At 34.4% G+C, this 23,029-nt stretch overlaps 1 protein-coding gene across 1 annotated transcript in view; it reads left to right on the forward strand.

The window, feature by feature from the left end:
• Positions 1 to 23,029, forward strand: part of SNTG2 (syntrophin, gamma 2) — a 194,029-nt gene that overhangs the window by 136,991 nt on the left and 34,009 nt on the right. The window contains exons 12-14 of the mRNA XM_009329305.1: positions 6,871 to 6,987; positions 14,885 to 14,956; positions 19,546 to 19,755. Coding sequence (XP_009327580.1) covers positions 6,871 to 6,987; positions 14,885 to 14,956; positions 19,546 to 19,755 — 399 coding nt within the window. The remainder of the gene's footprint in view (positions 1 to 6,870; positions 6,988 to 14,884; positions 14,957 to 19,545; positions 19,756 to 23,029) is intronic.

Genomic DNA, 23,029 nt, shown 5'->3' on the forward strand with positions numbered 1-23,029 from the left:
TCACTTGCTTCTTTGTGTATTACTATTATCATATTATTATTATTATCATTTTATTTCAATTATTAAACTGTTTTTGTCTCAACCGATGAGTTTTTCTCACTTGTGCTTTTCCAATTCTTTCCCCCATCCCACCGGGTGGGGGGGAGTGAGCGAGCGGCTGCGTGGTGCTCAGTTGCCGACTGAGGTTAAACCACGACAGGTTTATAAAACAAGTACATTCCCAGTACATTCATGGTATTCGTATGTCCCCTTTTTTTGTGTTAATGAAATAGTTTATATTAGCTTAGTCTTTGAAGTTGTAAGACTTCAAAACATTGGATTCTAGAAACTCTATAGAATGTGTCAGACAAAGGAAACGTATTCCTATTTAAGGAATAAATGTACAAAAGAGTATATTTAAGCAGTATTTCTTACCCTAACATGTTGGCCACATCTTCCAGCGGTCAGCTGGATCTGTGGTGTCTCTGGCAGTGAGTGGCACAAGGCAATTCTGTCTTTGGTGAAAAATCATGGTCTCTGATTAAGCTGTCTTCCCGAGCTTCCCTTGGCTGTTAGAGTATTAAAAAAAAATATTAACAACTCTTCTTTATTCTCCTTCTATTTGTGTATTTCTGCCTTGTGGATTGTGAGAAATATTTGAGTATATAATTTTCTGCTGCTCTTCACAGCTTTTAGAACCTGTTGCCTTTCCATTCAATATTACAGAACTGTGATTTCACTGGATTACTACTATGAGTAGTAATAAACCTTCTTCAGGATTATTCTCCAATTACAATTATCTTAACACATTTTTAAGCAGAATTATCATTTTATTGATTGGGGGATAATGTAGAAGGAAACTGAGACTGAATTTTCAGACTAAGTTTTTTTCTTTGAGGACTCTTTTGCAGCAGCTATAGCAAACAGCTATAGTTTGAAAGGTTTTATTATTTTATTTGGTGGGGAGAAGAATATCTTATTAGGTGTATTTTATTGTTATTGCAATATTGCTAAAAAATAAAGTACACATATAAGACAAAATATTGTGAAGGATCTGAGTTTTTCACTTTTATTTAGTTTGATTAGTTCGTGCTGCACAAATAGTGCTACTGATTTAGTGTAACATAAGAATGCATGACCAGTAAGGCAACTTACTGGTACCTATCCAACTTATTGGTACCTGTCTTCAAGAGCGAGTTTTGTGTTTTGGATCCTAACTTGAACAAGAAGGCTATAATGAGAAAAGGTGAGTGATACCAGCCCCAAACAAAGAGGAGAAACAATTATCACTACCCAAAAGGACTCGTAATCCAAATTTTGCACAGGCAGCCAATTGCTGTGCAGATACACAAATTCAGATACATACCTGTCTTCATAGTTCCCTTCAGGTTAGTACGGACATGTTGCTATTTGTGGCATTCAAACTGTGCCCAGCTTGGACTTATAAATGTCATTCTTGAGCTGAAGCACATAAAACACTTGAGTGTCATCATTTCTAAGTTCCTCTGTAGTTTCATCTCTAAAACATTATGTTTTGAATAGTAGCCATTTGGACATAACTGAATACAATTGATGTACAATGGAAACTATTAATGTAATGCATCAAAACTTCTAGCATTCCGATTTTTTTTTTTATTTTTTTTTTAGTTAATCATTATGTATGTGAGAGGACTGCCTTTTTTTTTTTACCCCAATATCTGTATTTTTCAAAACACACAGTCTACCACTTGCTTTGGAAAAGACCAAAATATTACTTAAGCTACCTCAAGATGTACTTCTCTGCTTTCTTAATTTTGTATTGTTCCATTGTGCTTCATGGTATGACACTGGTTCTTAACTTGCAGGCCAAGCTGGCATCTGCGTCTGTTGTAGATTCTTATCCCACTTTAATTACATAAGTGTACCTGTCTGTTCTGACATGTCATACATCAGACATCTACTTGATTTTCTTTCTTCATTTCCCTCTGGAGTGTTTTGCATCATTTACTTTTCATAACTATTTAACTAAAAGTACTACACAAAAGGTACTGATTGGTTTATTAAATGTAACACACAGTAGGTTTCCTGTCATTGCAGCATCTAGATGCTTTATTGCTGTAGGAAAACAATAAGTGCAAATAAGAACTGTCATTTATCTGCTATGATTGGATTACATTTTGTTAGTGACTTGTTTTATCTCCTCATAATGAGTGCCATTGCTCATTTTGTTCCTACAGAAACTTTTGGAAAGTGTATTAGAACATATTAGAAACGTAATAATACATCGATGATGTATGGGTAATTTTCCACACAGTTTCAAATAGCAGTCTCAAATCGATTATGCAGTATGGGAATAAAGTGGTGAAAGCAATGCTGAGAATGGGACAGTCTGTAGTGTTATGCCTTATGAGCACTCCTTAAAACTTCAAATGGCAGGTTTCAATCCAAATAACAGAACAGTTTTTATCCCGGGACTAATATTCCCACTGACGTACTGAGACCCAAATAAAATCTCAGTAGCCTACTTATGAACCACAAACAGCTTATTGAGTACCAACACTTGGTTGCTTTTGCTCCATACAGACTTTTGTTGAACTGAATTATTATTCTTTCTCCATTTCTATGATCTAAATGGCCATTAAATAAACAGTCAATAAGAAAGATGTGTGGAAAGAAAGTAAAAATATATTAGATTTTTTAATAGCTCTATAAAAAGATGCATAATTTTATTATTTTTTCAATATATGCGTAAGTTAATCAAACACTGATTCTGATAAAGGAAATTCTTCTCTTTTCCTTCTTTACTTTTTTATGGACTTTGTGTCTTTATAGGCAAGTATACATTTGGAAGTCTCTTTTCTTTACGTTTTTTCCTCCCAAATATTTTTTCATTGATTTTCCCCTCTTTATATACTTGTATAGTGTCTTTCCTTTTGTTCTTTTCATTTTAATTTCATATTTTCTCCTGATTCTTTATTTCTGGTCTTACTAAATTGATTTCTTTCTCCTCCTAAATGTCTTTTCCTCTTTCTCTTTCATATTCATTAGTACTTACTTTTTAGCTTGCTGTCCGGTTACTCCCAAACCATGCAAATGACAGTAATCCAGGTCTAAACCCGCTGAGCTCACCAGTTATCTTCCAGTAGCAATCTACCTAGCCTGACTATTGCTTCTTCTCCAAGAAAGTATCTCAGTCTTCCATATCTGATAGAACAGTCGTCCTCTAACTGTACTATATTTCTCTTCCTAAATGTACATATGTACTGAAACTTCAATCAGTATTCCGCAGAGATACTCTTCTCCAAATTTTAAATTGATCTACAAATATGCTACTTGTTGAATTTTTTCACATCTTCATTAAAAAAAATGGAACAGGTTGATGTAGGCATTCATTTTATAGCTGTCTTTTAGAAAGTTCAGGAAATGTTGCAACGTTTTGTTTACTAGCACCTTTAATACTTAGGCAAGTGTTTCATGGTGCCAACACACAAACCATAATCTTGGGATTTAATAGACTGTTGGAAGCGTTTTTACTTTTTTTTTTTTAATGACATTGAACTATTACATACTAGCTAGTTTTTCCAGATAAGTTTTTATTTTCTTTTGTAAGATATAAATCAGCAGACCATTTTTTCTTATTTCTACTATGAGGTGTATAATTGTTTCCTTGTTCCACAAATTATGTTGACCATGGAAAGCTAAGTAATGGTTTTAAAGAAAATGAAAATTGAAAAATTTTTAATCAGTTTCTGATATATCTTGGGAATTATAATCAAATTTAGAAACAAAAAGGATCTTCTTATATTTTTAAGGGTTCTAAGATTTTATCTTTGCTTTGATGATCTATTATTTGGGGTTTTTTGTGACTGAAGTTCTTTTATCCTGGAACTGGAGTTTTTGTTAGTCATTTCAATCAAGCAGAGTAATGTTCAGTGCAATGTATTCAAAATGTAACTGAGGTATTGCTGTTTAGTTTTGTGTAGACTTTGATGAAGTGGAATGAATAGGTGACCTTATCACAATCCATATAGATCAAGAGTGATACTATAATGTTGTAATAATTCAGTGAGTAGAAAGACCATTCCCCAAAAATCTAGTCCAGTGAATGTGATTTTGTATCATTTTTTTTATTTTGTCTGAGGTTGAAAGAGATTTCAGCATACAGAACAGCTTAACATTGAGTTTATAGCTGTTAATAATTATAAAAATCTGTTTGTCACGTGGAGAAGGGTATACGTCAAACCAAGTCTCTTGATTCTGATCTACCACAGGTAGACTGGTCACAGCATGGTGTGACTGCAATAAAAGTAATAGTAATACAGTTCCGTAAAACACTTAGAACACATGCCCAAAAAATATGTCTGCAGCTAATTAGAAAATGCAGTCTTGTGTTTGTAGCTAAATACATAGTCAAGAGAATTATCCAGAAGATTAAGTGGTACATTAAATCGAGGCTATAATATTTGGTGCTGCTATCACATCTTGCGGCCTTAGATAAGAATACAATAGTGATAGGGCCTTCACACAAATTCCATAAAATAAGTAAAGGAAATTATTCCCATTTCACAGATGGAAAACTTTGACATAAAGCACATTTTAATTGAAAAACAAATCTCATTTTACTTCGGTTAGAGAAATTCAGTGCCCTTTTTCTAAATTTAGAATTTTATTCAAAGAAAGTGTGGTTGTCTTTTGCATTACTGTTGGTACTTAGGACCAATGCTTACAGGCCAACCTGTGGTTTCTGTCAACTAGATGAATCAAGTTTTTCCTGTCAATCACAGGAAATCACGTGTATTTTGAAGTGAAAACACAATCTTGACAAGTAGAATTCCAGTCTTCTAATACCATCCTGCCTGAGTTTCAACAAAGAACTTCATATTTTCCTTCTTCTAATATATTAAATGAACATCTTTGGTTTGCAACAAGATATATAGTTACATTTCTCAGAATGTGTCATGTTTACTTTAATAGATGATGTTTGATGAATGACCTGGGCAATCTGCAGACTTTATCTGTGACTTCGTTTTGCCATTTGACATTGTGGATAATTCCAAAATTATTTGTTGAGTGCTGCTGTAAGAATAAATGGTGATGATAATGATGATGAACGAAGAACATAATAGAGAGCCATATCATTTGCTTATCAATTTATCAATTTAATCAGTAAATTACTTTTTTAGTAAAGATTTTAATACTGTTACAGGTTAATAAATGGTGTCCATTTGCAAGTCAGCAAACATGACTTTATGAATGTAAAGGAGAATATTGTATTGTTTTTGCCCTGTGATTTGGACATTATTCTTTTTGTCTGTATTATTTGATATTATATTACCATGCTGATAAACTCAATATATAATATAGTTTGTAGTAGATTTTCAACAATACTATACTTTGTTAAAGTAATGAAGTGTCTGAACATCCTGTTTCTAAACCTTTGCTGACTACTATAGAAACAATGTTTTGGTGAGAGTTATTAAATTTACACAACAGCAAAGTGAGAATTGGAAAGGCTACTGTATTTATTGTGCTGTTTCTTAGCTCTCCTTAAAATGTTAATGCTGGAGCTCAGCAAAGGAGTAGAGGGAAGGATTGTCTGGCTCAACATATTGATTTATTATTTATTTCTGAATAAGTTGATTGGTAAGAGACATAATTGATACATTAAATAACAAAATTAGAAAACGTGTGAGTTTTTCATTATATAAGAGTATGATCATGCATCTATACTATTAGCTACTCCCTGTCCATTCTTTCCACCTTTGTGCTCTGTTGGGTACGCATACTGGGCTTTCAATAGAAAATCATTCCTCAGATCATCACATTTTTCCCAAATCTATCCATAGAACAAATGCTGAAGTTTTCATGCAAATTAGTGAATGCCTTATTCAGGCTGTTTCCACTGACTTCCAGTAAAGCTCTGTGGCCTCAGTATATTCACAAGTGCTATGACATTTCTGCCCCTGTGTAACTCAACATTTTCCATAAGCGTAGCCTTAGTTGAAAATGAACAAGCTTATCAGCAATAGCTGTATATTTAGATTGGTGGATTACTCTAGATTTGAGTACCCATTTCAAGGGCAATATGTTCCTCTTAATGTATGCAAAATGAAGCCTAAAATGTTTACATTTGTTATTTTTGGTGGGTAACTACATTCATGATATTCTACTACCACACTATAGCATTATTCCTTTATAAATTTGCATTTACCTCAAAAAGGAAGCATGCAGTCTTACTTCTTCATTTTACTTTTTCTTAATTTTCCTGAAATATAAAGATGTATTGTAATACTGTTAGAGCAAAGTAGCGTAACAACTGAATTTGACGTTTAATTATATGATAACATAAATTGTCATGAGATAGTGTATATAAAAAAGTATATAAACTCTGAAAGACAATCAGTGTGACAAAGACACTTCATTAACAGTGGCAAACATGAGCATACAGAAAGCTGTTTGACTTCAGATAAATCTAGTGGTTTGTTTAGATGTATTTCTTTAGAGTTTCATGTAACAGAAATTTCAGTATGTCCAAGTTTTGACTGTGCTATAGATAACGTAGGATCATGTTTTTTTAAAACTGCTGGCTGAACTATTTCAGTACACCTAGGTTTTCAGCTGGTTCAAGTGAGAGTTTGCTGAGACATATATGTGGCTTTTAAAACGGTGATTATTTCAGACAAGATTCAACCTATACTGTAAGTTTAAGTCTCTTCAAGGACTTCTGACACACTGGCATGATACCGTACACTTCAGTAGTATGGTAGTGGTGGGAAGGTAAATGTGAAGAAGGGGATGATGCATCCTATTCTAATATGACCAATCTTCCTTGTGGAAAGACTTGACCTATTCAGATATATCTTATGCTCCACTGAAAACTAGAGCTTTAATTTCAATTATTTTCTTTTACAGGTCATACATATGGGATGGGTGAATGAGAGACTTGAAGGAACTGATTCATCTCAGCTCTACAAATTCAAGTTTCTGGCATTGAAGGGTTCATCCTTCTACATTTTCAGCACTCCACCGGTAAAAAAATGATATTTTTGTGGCAGTTTCATTGTAAATGGAAACCTGTTTTTACGTCTGGGTTTGTTTTTCCTTATCAAGTGAAGTTGTCAGCTGAGATTTCAAAAGACGTTAAAGCCATAGATGCCACTGAATTTCAATAAGCTTTAGGTATTTAACCTCTTTTAAGGTCCTCTGAAAATCTTACTGTACCTGGATAATTCAAAGAATTCCTAATAGGGAGTACGTGTTTTACTTTTTAAGTTGTTAAGTTCAGATTTTTCTCTGGTTGGTTAGGCCCAATATTTCTTACCTTATTTATTCTGAAGTATTTTGTAGACATAATAAGTTGGTAGTTACTCTGTTTTCTCAAAGACAAGATACATCATGAAACACACCATCCATACTATTAGTTGATACTTGTGGATTTTGCACACAGGCAAGGGATTGAACTGTTACAGAGAATCCAATGCTAATTGTACAATTTGAACAAATGACATCTTGCTTTGGTAATTTACATAGCTAGTAACGAGAATTCTATTTCACAACAGATGACTTATCTAATACTTCTCCAAAAAAGCCTCATAAAAATTAATTTAAAAGAATGAAATGGAAATGAGCTGTAGAATTCTAAACTCTTAAAAAGTGACCCATTCTTACCACATGGTATTGTTTTATCCTTTCTTTCTTTTTTCTCCAGAGAGCCTTTGCTTTAAACAAAACAAAAATAATAAAATGTTGAATTAGAATGCAATTTCAGTTATACAGCTTCCTTACGGTTTTGCTCAGAAGGTGGTCAGCCTCCCAGTTTCTTCAGCTGATCCAAAGAAAAACTGATCCTTTACATGTGTACCATCTGCAGTATCTTTGGGAAGTACATACTCTTTGAACCTTATAGATGAACCTCAATAAGAAGCAATCAGTAACATTTTCTCTCTCTTTGGATTGAAATTCTAAATCCAATGATTTCTATTAAATTCAAGCGTTTTTAAATGGCCAGTAGTATTCTTTTCAAAATGAGACAACACATCTGAGAGAAGTTTTTTTTTTCCTCTCTAAAAAATTATTTGTTAATATGTTAAGTCAAGGAACTAAAATTTGATTCAATTACTACAACCCAATTAAAATGCAAAAACAATACAAAAATATTAAACAAATAAATAACACACCACATGAATAGTTTTCTTTTATAAATTTTAATTATTGTTTTCAGACCTGTTTTTGAAGAAATGTTTTTGATGTAGCTAAAACTGTCCATCTACATGATACTAATTGGGGATAAACTACTTCATTTATCATGTTCAGCACTCTGCTAAGAACAGAGAAGTGAGGATGAATGTTCGGTAGTATTCATACCATGTTACTTGTAAGTATATACTACACTCTATTGTGTTTCTGCACATTTTTTTGTAGAAACAGTGGCTTTTCAAAAAAATGAACAAAGGGGACCCCTTTGGTCAAGTGCTATGTCATACCAGTAATCAGATACACCAGTGTTACAGAGCCTACAAATCATAAAACCTGTTGACCAGTTTTCTTGCTATTTAATCATTCAACAGACATTTTATATCAGGGAAAAAAAACCAAACAGGAAATTGGCAGTTTCCAGAAGCCACCCACCTGAAGAATTCAAACCTGGATCTAAAGCCTCACTTCAAAGATGATTATCAGTGTCCTGAGGGCACCTCCAGCCCTGACTGTCCCTGACCCTCTTCCCTGGGGCTTCCCCCACCCTTCCTGCAGCCCAGGACCCCATTGCAGCCCCCCCCATGGCCATCAGCCACTGCCCCAGCAACACAGCAGGGCCAGTCTCCAGCTCCCCCACAGCCCTGTCCTGCCCAGCCATGGGCCCCAATGAGACAGGCCCACCCACGGGCCCACATCCAGAACCAGCCTCAGCCCGTCCATGTCCCCAGGGAGGTGCCTGGTGCCCAGAGCTTGGGCTGCCCCCAGTCCCCGTGGCTGCCCTGCTCCTGGCTGGGGGCATGTACTGAGTCTGACTGGGATGGAGGTAACTTTCCATAGTTACTGGCTGGGGTGGCAGCCCGTATGGCACTGGGTTTTGTGTTTGTGACTAAAACAATGCTAACACACCAGTGATTTGGCTGTTGCTGAGCTTTGCTTGCACAGCATTGTGGAAAAAAAGTGGGTATTATAATATGAAAGAAATTACTATGGTAAGTAATATTCTATTTGTACTCCATTTCAACAGTATTTCAGATACTGTTTCCAAAAATGTAGATGCTTCACCATAGAAATAAATATCAAAATTTGTGTGTGATTAACAGAGAATGGTCTTTCTGCATCCCTAAAGTGGCTTATCTGACTGCATTTAAGAAACATACAGATTTCATTTACAGATTGCTATATTAGAATTGTGACACATTTCTGAAAACTGCATATGTGAAAAACACCATTGCACAAATAGAAATTATTCTTGTGTCAATGTTAATATACAAGCAGTATTTTATTACATTCTAAAAGCATCTAATACATTTCTGTCAATTTTCAGATCTTGAAAAGGTTCTGAATTCATATCCTAGAAGAATTGGAGAGACATTATTCAAAATTGTCATTCAAGAACAAACTATTTTTTATGTCATTGAAAATTTCCAGAAAAATAAAATGTTTTCGTTTTATGGAATATGGACTTTATGTAGGGGAGGATTGTACTGTTTGATTTTTTAATGTCTTAAAGTAGCCATATCTTTGGAGCTGTTGTGTTACCCTTAATTACAAAACTATCATTTTCAACATGATTAAAGAAATAACACAGAAGTGGTTTACGTGAGGGCAGCTAGGCAATCACTGCGTATGCTGCTTATATTTTTAAGAAAAGGAATAAATACAAGAATAATGTGAAAGTAACAGAAATAGTTCCACCTTTGAAAAACATTATGGAGAAGAAAAGCTTGCATAATGTAATTAGCATATGAGCAGTGCTTTGAACATTAGAGAGTACTGCTATGTAAGTTCTAAATACTTGTATTTGTAATTTACATTATACATAGTGTCAATGTAACATATTAGGACAGAGGTCGCAATGAGTTGGAGGGCATAGACTTGACCATGAATGCTTTTGGTGAACTTTCTAACTCTACACACAAGTCTGTCTTTATTTTGCATTATTTGTTTTATTTATTTTGACTGCTATTTAGTGTGTTTTGTACCAACGAGTTTGAGTTGGTTTGGACATCTTTAGGCTTCTTACACTGCTATATCATAGTTTATCTCAAGAACGTTTCTTGATTTTCTTTTTCCTTTTTAATATCTTTTTAAAATTATACTTGGCTCATTTTTTCCATTGAAGAGTGAAGAGACCAGTGAAATGAATTACTCTTGACCTAAAAGTATTTTGTCTTTTGCCTAGACCTGTTTAGTACTTCTAGGTGGGTTGGATGCTTCTGCTTAATTGTCAGATAATGCAGCATTCTCTGTATTCCAGCCAATAATAAGTATTACAGCCACTTTGATCTTTTTCTTCCTTAAGTTTTACTCTTTAAATTTATTCTTTTTTAAAAAAAATATTTGGGGGGGGCACTTGAGATTTCTAGAATCAGATTCAGTGTTCATAGAAAGTCAAAGACTATGTTATGTTCCCTTTGACTTTAGTGAGTTTTGAAGTGTGATTCTCTTTTACATGCACCCCATATTTATTTCTCATGTCTAGTCAATCCTTCAGTGGTGATCTCTGAATAGGCACGAAAGTCTTTTATGCCTATTTTATAATTGCAGAATTCTCTTCTAGGGAGTAACTTTTTCAGTTTGTTGTTTGCAACATGTATGTGTCAAAATGAATTTAACTTTATTGTTTTCTCTCTATTTTAAATCATAACTTTTTAAAGAAAAATCAATGATTAACACACACATTTAAAGCTAAGTATATTTGGAATATGAGCCTGAACTGATGCTGAGATTGCTTGGTCTATCTAAGTAAAACTAATTCTGAGGAACTTACAGAAACTCATGCTGAAGTAAAAAGTACTTCTGCAACACTTACTTAGCACTTTTGTAACTCTACCTACTTGTTTCAGTCTCTCATTATGGACTTAAAATTGTAACTTTAGGTTCCTATTTTTCTATCTGTGATCAGCTCAGTGTTATCTGTGAATTTACAAATGTGTTATTTTACAATCTTTCTGAAAGGATTAATATAACTAAATATCTGCAAAACCAGGTATTCAAAATATCACATAATGCATTGAGTTAGCTAAGGAGTTGGTCTTCCAATAATAATAATAGCATTCACCTACTGTTAGTCATAAATTCATGTATTAGACAAACAAGAATTAAATGGGAAGCTCAGTGAATGCTAATCGGTACTTTCATGTATTTTGACACTATTTTTGACACTTTGTCAGAACTGAATTCATATGAATGAAAGTATGTCTTCTTAAGTGACCCATTCTGAATATACCTTTTTTGAAACATTTTGTCAAATGCTTTACTAAAAAATAATTATGTTGTCATGCTAAAATAAACCCAAGAAATTGCAATGTATAGAATACCTACAGGAAAAATTCCAAGGGGAAATAATGAGAAAAATTTTTAATTGCCTAAGGAACATATTTCAGTATCTCATTTATCTTAGTTACCAATCATTACCCAGTTATTAAATGTGTGATGATGGATAAGCCTGCAATAAACTGAAACATCCTTTAAAGCAAATGAAGGATATTGCACTTTTTGTGAACTTTTATGATTCTTTCCAGCTCTTCTCACTTACTAGAAATATATGATCGTTTGTGATTTTTTTAAAGCAATTCAGTCTTTAACAATAACATTTTAAACTTAGACATACTACGATAGTTCTGAGAAAACTATAAATAATGTCAGCTGTCTCTTTGGATTCTAGTATCCCTTTGTAGAATGTTTGTTTCCCCTCCATAAAATCCCTCTCAACATGTCATTCGTGTTCTCCTGATGACCTTGCACACTATGATATTCAGACTGTTTCACTCTTGGCTTTCAGTACGGTAGCCTTTCTCTGACATACACAGTAAAAGAAAATCTTGGCTTATATAGGTGCCAACAGTTATCATCATCACTAGCTATCTCTGCTGAAAAAGTCATAAGAGGTTAGAGAGAGTCAAAGGATGAAAGAGGTGCACAGGGTAATGGGGAGAAGACTGAAGTATTCAGAGTGAATTTAATGGCACAGCAGTGTCACCATTGTCCATGGTAGCATCATTAACAGCTGCAAAGAACCCCAACAGTTTAAATTAATCTTCAGGAATCACAATAAATGATAAGAGCAAATGAAAGTTCAGTCATGTCTCAACAGCTTTTAGGTTATAGCCTGTGTCACTAAATTCAGTTTCATAAACAGCAGATTAAGTTGGTGCTTAAGCTTTTATATCTTGTCTAGCCACTAATAGGAATGAAGGGTTCTCCTGCTTTTAACTGAGACTGAAAAGAATCTTTCCCTTTGAGAAATTCAAGACCAAATAATGAACTAGCCACGATTCTAGGCTGTAAACCTTATTTTGTAAGAAGCATGAAGATCCCTTTTGAGGATCAACAGTAATGGGCCAAAACCTGTATTATTTAATTATTTTATTTTCAAAACAGCCATCAAAGTAAAAAATATTTCCCTGTAAATAAGGATTAAGCAAAGACCTGCAGTACTTGCTCTACGTGAGCATGTTTAAATGTATATTATTTCTTTATGAATAGGCTTTATAATTTCACAGTTTCAGTTGTTTCTAAACTTGTGTTATTGCTTCCTCTTAGCAATAATTAAAAAGCAAAACTCAAAATACTGAAAGGACCTTACTAGAAGGAAAGGAGTAGCAGAAATCTAAAAATTAGAAATATATGACACTCAAACTTGCTACATTTTATGAAGTGATGGGAGGACAACTATAATATCTAAAATTGCTTTAATTTTATTTTCTAAAAAACCTAATATTAGATGTAAATTTGACAAAGTACCTTTAAAGTAGTACTAAGTACTTTTAAAGGTAGCTATAGGTAATGTTTTGAGCTTTAATTTATGATGAGACATTGCTCATAATAAAACAGAAAAAGTATATAACATGCTTTTACATATTCTACTGCATGCATTGTATTCAAGTGATGTTTGTCTTTTCATTGTTAAAATATAAAAACTGTCAAATGCAGAACCCTAGAATATAAGTCCCTTTATATCCTGAAAAGATATGGTGATAGAACCTCCTCTTCTAGAGGTCTTCAGTCCCATTTGCAATAGATGATTCATCTCATCTGAATTTAGTCATCTAGAAGTTAAAGATCTAATCTAAAGTTAGAGAAACTGGGAGAAAGTACTGCCTTTTCTTCTTTTTTTTTTTCCTTCTTTCCCAATATGGTGAAATTAAGATTAGATTATTAAGAATTAGATTAAGTTGTTAAGATTAGATACTTCTGATGTCTAAATTTAGGTGGGATACTTTCCACACTAAGAAGAAAGAATTCAGGTAAATTCTGAAACTGCTTTGAAACACGTAGCTGTGAGGTCTACTCATTAATAATGTTCATTAGTTTAAATTGGAATGGACATAAAGGCATATAAGATTAGAAAGAAACTAACACCAAGTTCACATTACTCCTCCAACAGCACTCTGAAATAACATTTAATAACCAGTAGAAGTCACGTCAGTCTGCTCCTAAGTGTTGTAGTGGTTTGGATTTTCACCATTTTATAATCATTTTGCTTAAAGGTTTAGAATTTATGAAGGCCTGGAAATTCAACTTAAAAATAAATTTTAAAAAATCATGTTGATCTTCATGCAAAACATCAGGAACAAGATTGATTATTATAGGTGAACTATGTGCTATTGTGAATACAGAGAAAAAGAATCTGTTACTGAATTTCAGTTTTTTCCTAGTTAAGTTACATCCACAGAAACCAGATGTTTTACAGCCAAATTTTTCTTTACCTAAATAATTTAATTTAATTTTTCTGCTTTCTTCCTTTTGGGAGGGGCACAGGAACAGGACAAAGCTGCATCTGCCCTAGTATTTTAAAGTATCCAAGTTGCTATTAGAGTCACCAAAACACTTATTTCTATGCGCTAAAGCCTCAGAGTTACAATTTAGTCAAATTCTTCATATATCTATGCAGCCATTCCTGTGCATTCACCAAGAGCTAGGATTTTGCTCTGAAATATATAATCAAAATAATGTGTATTGCCCTTGTATTTTTCCTATGTATAGGTTCTTTTTTTTTTTCTTGAACTACATAGGCTAGGTACTGTTTTTAAAAGAAAACAGATTATCACATTATATCATGAACTAGAATTTAGGGAAAAACTTCAAATATCATTCTAACTGTCAAATTTTAACAGCCTGTCATGCCATCAGGATAAAGTAACAAAATCAAAAGAAAACAAAAAATATGTCTTTTCATATTCATTATTAATCACACAGCTGACATTCTTCTTAATTTCAAATATTGCAGTCACATAGTCCTTTTCAGTTTTTAATATAAATATTAAGATATTGGTGCCCTAGTGTATGTAAACTCAAATCTGAATTTAGGAATGCATCTTGGTCTGTTGATTGTAAGATTTTTTTTAAATTGAGACATGAAGCTGAATGACTCTGGGTTTGAGACTCTGGGTTCCCTGTGTTAGCATATTGGAGAATAAATAGGCTTATGTAACTCACCACAGAGATTACAAAGAGGTTTCCATCATACTGTAGTAATAATGGGGAAAAAATCAATGAAATAATTTAATACCTTTTAATTATAGTAAGAATCCTGTAGATGCTGTTTCTGTAAAAATTGAATGCTATTTGACAGTCTTTTCTAAATGCTGGATATTGAGTGTAGTAACGTGCCTATATTTAAAGCATTCAGTAGAACATTGATGGGTGAAATCTTTTTAATTTCTTTCATCTGTACATGATTTTAGAATAAAGAATGTGTTGTTAATATTTTCTTTTGATATTATAGGTAAGCACACTAGACTGGGTACGAGCTGAAAAAATCTATAACCTCTGTGAGGTTCTATTTAAAATTCATAAGGTAGGTTTCCTAATAATTACAATGACATTATTTAGTAAAGAAAGGTTGCTTTTTCCTCTTAATGATATGCACAAGTTAATCTTAACTAGCTGTAGCTAACATTCAAATAGTTTATCTGTTGTTAAAAAAAAACTATTTGTAATGGCAAGTGCATTAGCTATGCAAATATAAGAGAATATGGTAAATGGGTAAATCTCCAAGTGAGCAAGTTACTAAAACGCTTCCATGTTGAAGAAATTTTTCAGTATTGGAGCTGGTCACATGAAGTGCAGGTGAGACACACAGCTAAGCATAATGAAACTGGATATTGCTTTTTTCGTGGTGGCTCAGATTTTGAAGTGAATGTGATAAAGAATGCTTTTGCTGTAATTCTTGATTTATATAAAAATACTTTTATTTAATTTCAGTAATTAGAAGTATAAAATTATGTCCTTCTTAGATCATGTGTAATTTGCAAATATTATAGTAGGTTCTACCTTATAAAGGGCAACATGGTGCATTTGTGTACCATAGAACTCTTCATTTTTTTTCCACCACCTAGAGACAGTGTCATGTTTTCTGTTTAGCTTGTCCCAAGCAAGGATTTTGGGCAAAACCTTAGCAGTCTGTTTAAATAATTGACTTACAGAAAATAGTTTCTAATAAATTGCATCAGATAGATTAATTTACTTCTCTGCCAGCTAACCAAAAACTGCTTTGCAGGTGAGGTAAGGCTAGATGAGAGCCTACTTGACTAAGAGAGTGAAAACAAACATATTATCACGGGAAAAAAACAAAAAGATCAGTATTTTCAGATAAAATGCTGTTTCACTGAAGAATCTCAAATGAGCTTTAGTTCTCACCAACTGCTGTCCTTCTCTCTGCTTTTCGTCCTTTGACCATGTACTAATGGTACGGAGAAGGAAGGTTGTTGCTTTGTTACCCGTACAGATCCTTGATTTAACATTGCACCAAAGGAGAACTGCTTAAGTTTTTGGTTTTTTTGTTGGTTTTTTTCTGATGCAACACAGTTATTCAGGACAATTTACAGAAGAAAGAGTGAAAAGAAGAAAACAAAAATTCATAGACCTGACAATAACACTCCATTCCCCTTTACTGCCCTGTTCAGCATAGAGGGAAGTTCTCTGCAGCGCTAAATGACCAAATTCTTCAAAGAATGGGGTGGCAGGGAGTTTCCATGTCCTCACTGCTCAAACTGCTTGTCCCAAACTGACTTTCAACAGCATAGGCATGTTTCCTACACCACTTTTGTTGACTGAGATTTTAAAAAAAAACAAACCATAAATTGAAAACATGATGAAGTTACAACCAACAGAGCAAGGAGCACACAGAACTTGACAGAAATCGAGAAAAAACAGCTCTCAAACATGAGCTGACATCTACATTTTACAGAGGTGTCAGTTCCGTTAAGTGGCTGCTAAAAGAGCTTCTGCTGATGTCAGCTGTCAGTTTTGCAGCCCATCATTGCCTGTTTTTTCTCTGTTGTAAGCCTGCTGTCAGTGGGCAGGGGAGGAAGGTTCCCTTCCCTGGCAAAAGTGGGGAGAGGGTCTTGGCCAGTGTCATGCCAGGAAGATAGGAATCCTGGAGTTCGGGACTTGAGCTCAGCTCCAGAGCGCAGGCTGCAGGAGCACAGCCATATTTTTGTGGGCATAGCATTATTTTAATGTGACCATGTCTCCAGCTGGGTACATGTGGGCAACTTCAGGTCCTGCCCATCATTGAGACAGCAGGATTATTTGTCCTGTCCCAGATTATTTGTCCTGTCTCCTTAATCTTTTTTAAAATTTACTTTTTCCTGATAAATAAGTCAGGCAGCAATGAAATATATACTTAGTATGCCTTTTGAAAAGATTTTGCTATGGTTTCGGTTTTGTTTTTTTCTCCTTGAAATGTTACTACTGATTTGAAACTCAGTCCTTCCTTGAATATTCTGGTAATTTCAAGGACAAAGACTTAAAGCAAAGTCTGTGATACTTTTTCATTAAGAAAAAGAAGTGTGACATAAATTACCCAAGATTCAACTCTTTAATGTTCTTGACATTTTAATAAATGAATGCTTAATTGCCAGTCTTCATGAATACATTCACTAAAGTGCAAAAGCTCAAATTCAACACTTTAACCTCTTTTCTGTTGATTGTTTGGTATAAATGACAATAAGCCAAACTGAGCAAATCCAAAAAGATAGCAAAAGACCTTAACAGATTAAGGTTTCTACATTGCAGACTGAAAGATGGAGTTTATGTTGTAAAAACTGCCATTTAGGGAGGGTGTTCTTAAGGATTTTCAGAAGCTGGTTAGAACTAGTGCAAAGCTGTGGTGGAGAGTGCTACTGTATCTTCTCATGAAAGATGGATTTTAAGGCGAGGTGCACTTGTTACCTAATTGTAAGCTTCTCATCTATGTTTATTATGACACAAGAGTTAAACATGGAAAATAAGAATCCAATATGGAAATTGCATTTCAAAACAAAATGTTTGCTGTATTTTAGATTTGTGTGTGTGTATACATACAAACACATAAATACACACTTGCATACACAAACATGCAAATACAACTATATGAATTAAAATTCATCAATCTATCACATACTTGCATATTCATGGACATTTAGTGGTAACAACCAGATGATTGAAAATGTGATCTCTTTTATCTCATGTGTTTCTTCCTATACCTTGCCTCATACTTCATATTTACTGGAACGGTTACTGAAAACATGTATTTTTCAGGGGCGAGAATATTAGATGCATTTTTAAAAACCACCTGTCTTAAGAACATTTTATTTTTTTTTATTGCCTGGTATTTTCACACATCGCATTTTCACATACAAAGTAAAAAATATTAATATAGTAGTCCATGAGCCAGGATAAGCAATATTGAGTCTTGAAGCAGATGTAGGTGTAATACCTCTTGCTCCCTGGCTGCTGAACACCAGATGATCCACAGGTATTTTGTTCAGCTTCCTTTTCACCAGTCCAAAGGAGCATCGTAAAATAACTTTGAACTTCCTCAAGACTGTTCTCACCTTGGGTAGCTGTGTACCCTGGTGGCATTATGCGCTGCTTCTGAGGTGCCCCACAAAACATCCGTAGCTTAGCAGACTAGACGAGTAAATTGCATAAGGTTACGTTTGCCAGCTTTATGTTATTCATTAATGCACCAGCACAAGCAAAATTTTCAGTTCCCATCTGAGTATTTTCATCCTATTTGTGAATATGAGAGCAGTACACAGAGGAAGGTGTGCTAGCAGAGCATTTGTTTCCTCTGCTTTTCATTACTATAAAGTGTATCTTCACTGCTGTCCTGGGAGGGCAGTTGTGTGTGCCTCTAGAACAGGAGGGATGCAAGGCCCTGAACATTTAAGCATTTATTTTACATGTATCGGAATATTTTACATTACATTTGGATGCTCGAATTCCAGTTGTTTGTTTGTTTTCACGTGCATGGAGTTTCAACTATAGCCTCAATAGGCTATGATGAACTATTAAAGGTTCTGGAAAAATAAATTCTACATCTTTGTAAGGCTTCTCCTGACTACAAGATTCTGGGACTTGGGTACCACTGCAAAGCTGCATCCTGGTCTTTTCAAAGCCACCTAAGTGCAGTCAAACATGACTGCTTTTACCTCAGATCTGCTTGATTAGAGTCAAGTCTCCTAAACCTAACTGGAGTGCTAGAGAAATAAAATTCTGTTTACAGAATTTAGAAAATAAGAAATAACATTCTCTTTGCAAATTGCTTTTTTTGTTCTCTCACTCTTTTCTGCCCCATGCCATCATAGAGAAATGGAGATAGGAAGGGGCCCTATCTGATAAATAGAAATTTTTAAAAATGCGTAATTTGAAAATTCAGTCAGTGAAAGTACTCAGATGTATAAGCAGTAGCTTTTTTATTTATTTTTCTTTTTGTCTATATTTATGCTAATCAATGAAGTCTTGGAAGATTAGGGAAGTTTCTTGTAAGAATTTGTTTTCATTTACAAAAGATTCTGTTACAGGGATATTTTTTATTATGAAAGACTAATGTGAAGTTTCTCTTCTTCATCTTGAAGGTGATGGCAGGATCTCACTTCACTCCCCTTGTAGTTGCAGAGCAGCATTGGCAGCTATTAGGGGACATTTGAAAGCTCATGTCATTTCCAGAATTAGCCCTTGGGTGCTTGATAAATTACTGCATTCCTTGGTGTTTAGCACATTGGAACCCAATTAGAACAGAGTAGTTATATTCTCCTGTAAAGCTGGTACACAGCTCTTGAATTGTATTCAAACAATGCAGGGATTTCCTTCCTTTTCACTGTAAACAATATATTGCTACAAACTCCGTTTAAATTATGTATGTATTGCTTAGGTAACTTTGACAGTATTTTGGAACTGCAGAAGTAGCTCAGATTACAATGATACAGTGAAGTAAAGTGAGTAAGAAGCAAAGAGAGAAGTTGCCTTTGAAATTATCACTTAATTCTCAGAACATTTCTTCAAGGTAATTATTATCATAATGACATATCCAAGTACCTATCACTTACAGAAGACAATGTTACGTTAACTGTTTGTTTTTGCTAGATGAAGAATCACATACTGAAACATGTCTTTCAGCTCTGGCTTGCTGATGATTGCTGGCTACAAGCAAACTTCTATTTAGGTATTCACCAGGACTTTGATCTTGAAGACCAGAGGCCATATTGTTTCAGTGTTATGGTTGGACATGGCAAGAGTCATTATTTCAATGTAGAGCTGGGCAGCGAGTTGGCAGTGTGGGAGAAATCATTTCAAAGAGCTATTTTCTTGGAAGTTCAAAGAACAGGGGTAAGTAATGAATAATTTAAATCCTGGAGCCATTTCATCAGTAAAATAAGTATAACAATTTTTTAGATAATTTGTATGTTTAATAATTGCATCAGATTGATGTGCTCCATGACTAAGGATCTGAGTACACTTTAATACACTGAAGGCTTCTGAAAACTTCATCATCACATCAATATTTGTATAACAATGACTATGTAATAACAGTCTGTGAGTGTGTTATGACAGTTTGAAAATTGGAAGTTGACCTTGATTATAACAAACTGGAAATGAATACATTTTACCACTGGAAAACAATTTCTGTGGAGATTCTTTAGTCCACCTTGAACATTTTCTTCCAGAAAGCTTATTTTCCACTCACGTAAGGTAAATTTGTTATGTTTTACATTATGGTTCTGTTTTCAAAGAAGAAATATTTTGCTCTTACGTTGTTAATTGTAAATTGGGATTGTCCTTGTTAACATTGGAAGAGTTTGAAGACTTAGCATAAAAGTGAGAGGAAAGTTTATGGTAGTCTTAAAACCTCAAAATTAAACAGCAGATTATCACTTTCTACTGGGTAGTAAAATTCTCTCAAGTCAATTATTTTCTCAGATCTGAGGGTGCACTTCCCATTAGGTGGTTTTAAATTTAAGATAAAGATTCCTGGTACAGTTGTCTAAATGTGGGTGTCAGTTAGCACTGTGGTCACTAAGCTCCCGCTACAATCAGTGAGTGGAGTCCAAAGAATGATTGTGCTTATACTAAAGCAGATACTTTCTTCTAAAGGAGATATTTTATGGTATGAAGGCAGAGAAGATAAATTGATTTTGATTTAAGTTGCCACTTAAAGAACATCTATACTGTTACATAAACAAGTTATTTGCTGAATATCTAGATCCATGCTCCTAAGTGAACTGGACCAGTGGTATGGGAATGTATGGATTAAAAGTATAGGCCTTCTCCAATTAAAAACATATTTACACAGTTTAGCACAAATGCAAGCTTGATCTGGTATGTTCGGGTTTGCAGGGACCTCCTAAAGATGTTTACAATAGCAAGAGCACTGCATCACAGCATTGCATTAGCACAGCTTGCAAGGAGCAGGAGTCCTTGCATCAGCTCTTCTAAATTTCCAAATCTCTGGGATTCTAACGAGGTTGCAGGTGCTTGCTGAGAACCTTTCCAATTGTCTCTTCAGACTGATGAGGTAACAAAAAAGACTTTGTAATGGTGATGCTGTTGCTCCTGCACTTCTGAGAAGGAATGCAGTTCTTCAGAAAAAAGTTGATTCTTCCTGAAAAACTGCTGGGCGTCAAGCAGGGATTAATAATTCATACTGAGTGTGCATAAAATATTTTCTCACATGAACTGTTCAAGAAATTATGATACAACTGTTTGACCAACCATTCAATGATCCTGTTTATTATCCATATAAAAAGCAGATAATATATAGTTAAAATTAAGTATAACAAGGGTGGAGATTAGCTGGTTCTGTAGCTGATTTGATTTCTGAAGTATTTATTGTTAAATCTCAAAACTTGTTCTTTTACAACCTAACAATCTTGAAATTAAGGGATAATTCTTTGCTTGTGCAATGATTTTTTGTCATTTGAATCCAACAATCTTCTAGATTGATATCACACAAAAGACATTAATATTTCTTCCAGCTGTGGTTTAACCTATCTGAAACCTCCAGGAGAGGCATTTAATTAAAATCCTGATTACAGTGCTTAAGTCTTCATATGTGTGTTCCCATATCTTAATTTTCTCTCACTCAGTTGCATACATTCAGGTTTGTTGTAAACCGCTATATAAGTAGGATGCAAAGCACTGCGGTCACTCTCCAGCAGTGAAAAATCTTTTGACTCCCCTATTTTCTTTCTTCCTTCAAAACATAAATGCTGCTTCGAATGTCCTCCTTTTCAGAGGGGTATCAAGAGCAGCATGAATGAGGTGCAACTTAACATTACATAGACTATTTCAAGCCATAGAAAAAGAACTGGCATTTCAGTATCCAGAAAATTGAAGGTTGTCACCGGTAGGTTAGATTGTCCATAAAAATTCTTTTTTTTGGAGAAGGACCATAATTGCAGTTGGAAATTCATTTTTATTCATAAATGATTGGGCAAGATTCATGACAGGTGTTGGATTGCACTGTGTCATTTCAACCATTCTTATCTAAATGTGGCTTGGTTCTGTTTACTGTTGAGGGTCATTAGGAGCTTGTCTTTGACAGAGTTGTTGTTAACCTTACCCTGTACACATTCTTTATGTTTGGTGTTTCTATAAGAATTGTATTTCTGAGAAGATTCTGTCCTTACACAGTTTATGAAAAGAAATATTAAGGTCCAATGGTATGTTCAAAGGTGCTTTTGAATTTTATACTGTCCATGTTGTGTGATTTTTTTATACATTTCTTCTGAAAACGGCAGCTGTGTTAAATGACAGAAACAATGCAATAAAGCAGGAAGAAATCCCTCTCACAATATCGTTCCCCTATAGCTTTAAGCTATCTTAAAGCCATATTTCAAGCTGCTAATGCTTACAAAAAGGAGTCTACCAAGAAACTGTGAAATTCAGTGATCCTGATATAATGAATCTATTTACAAACAATTATAGCAAGCAAACTTATGTTAAATCCATGTGCTAGAAACATCTATATTTTCTTCTTGTAAAAATATTGTAGTCGCTGATGGCATAATTTGGACAGATGGGGGCAGTAAAAATGCAATAGAAGTAGGGCAGGAAGGCAGCTGAAAGGCAGAAAAGTGCTGCTAAAAGGTATTTCCATGAGGTTGGTAATAAAAGTTAGCATTGCAATGGAGGAAGATAGGCAATGAAGTCCTCTCAATCATAACCAGAAGTTCAATCATCTCCTACAAATCCCAGCAAGCCTCTCTGTCTCACCTGGAACATCCTAAGCAGTGCAAGACCAATTAATGATGCTCAGATGAAGTAATTTTTTTTTTTTTTTTTTTTAAGTTTTTTTACCATGTGGACAGTCTTCAAAAACAAAAGGCTAGCACTTTTTCCAGATCTCTTACTAATTCTTTGACCCTTCAGGGTAGTCTTGTCAGTACTATGGGATTTTCCAATATTGTCTTTTATAAGTTACTTTCTCAGTATTCTTCCCTCTCCTCAAACAGTTCTCTTCAAAGGAAATTATCTTGACTCATCTGAGTCTTGGTTTGATTGTTAAATTAATGCAGAAACATCTTGATGGGATGATTTGGATCTTTGGGGTCTTCAGTCTTCTTCCACAGAAGGACAGAGAAGGATATTGCACTAGTATTTG

This window comes from Pygoscelis adeliae, unplaced genomic scaffold (assembly GCF_000699105.1).
Source record: "Pygoscelis adeliae isolate BGI_AS28 unplaced genomic scaffold, ASM69910v1 Scaffold17, whole genome shotgun sequence".
Taxonomy (NCBI): domain Eukaryota; kingdom Metazoa; phylum Chordata; class Aves; order Sphenisciformes; family Spheniscidae; genus Pygoscelis; species Pygoscelis adeliae.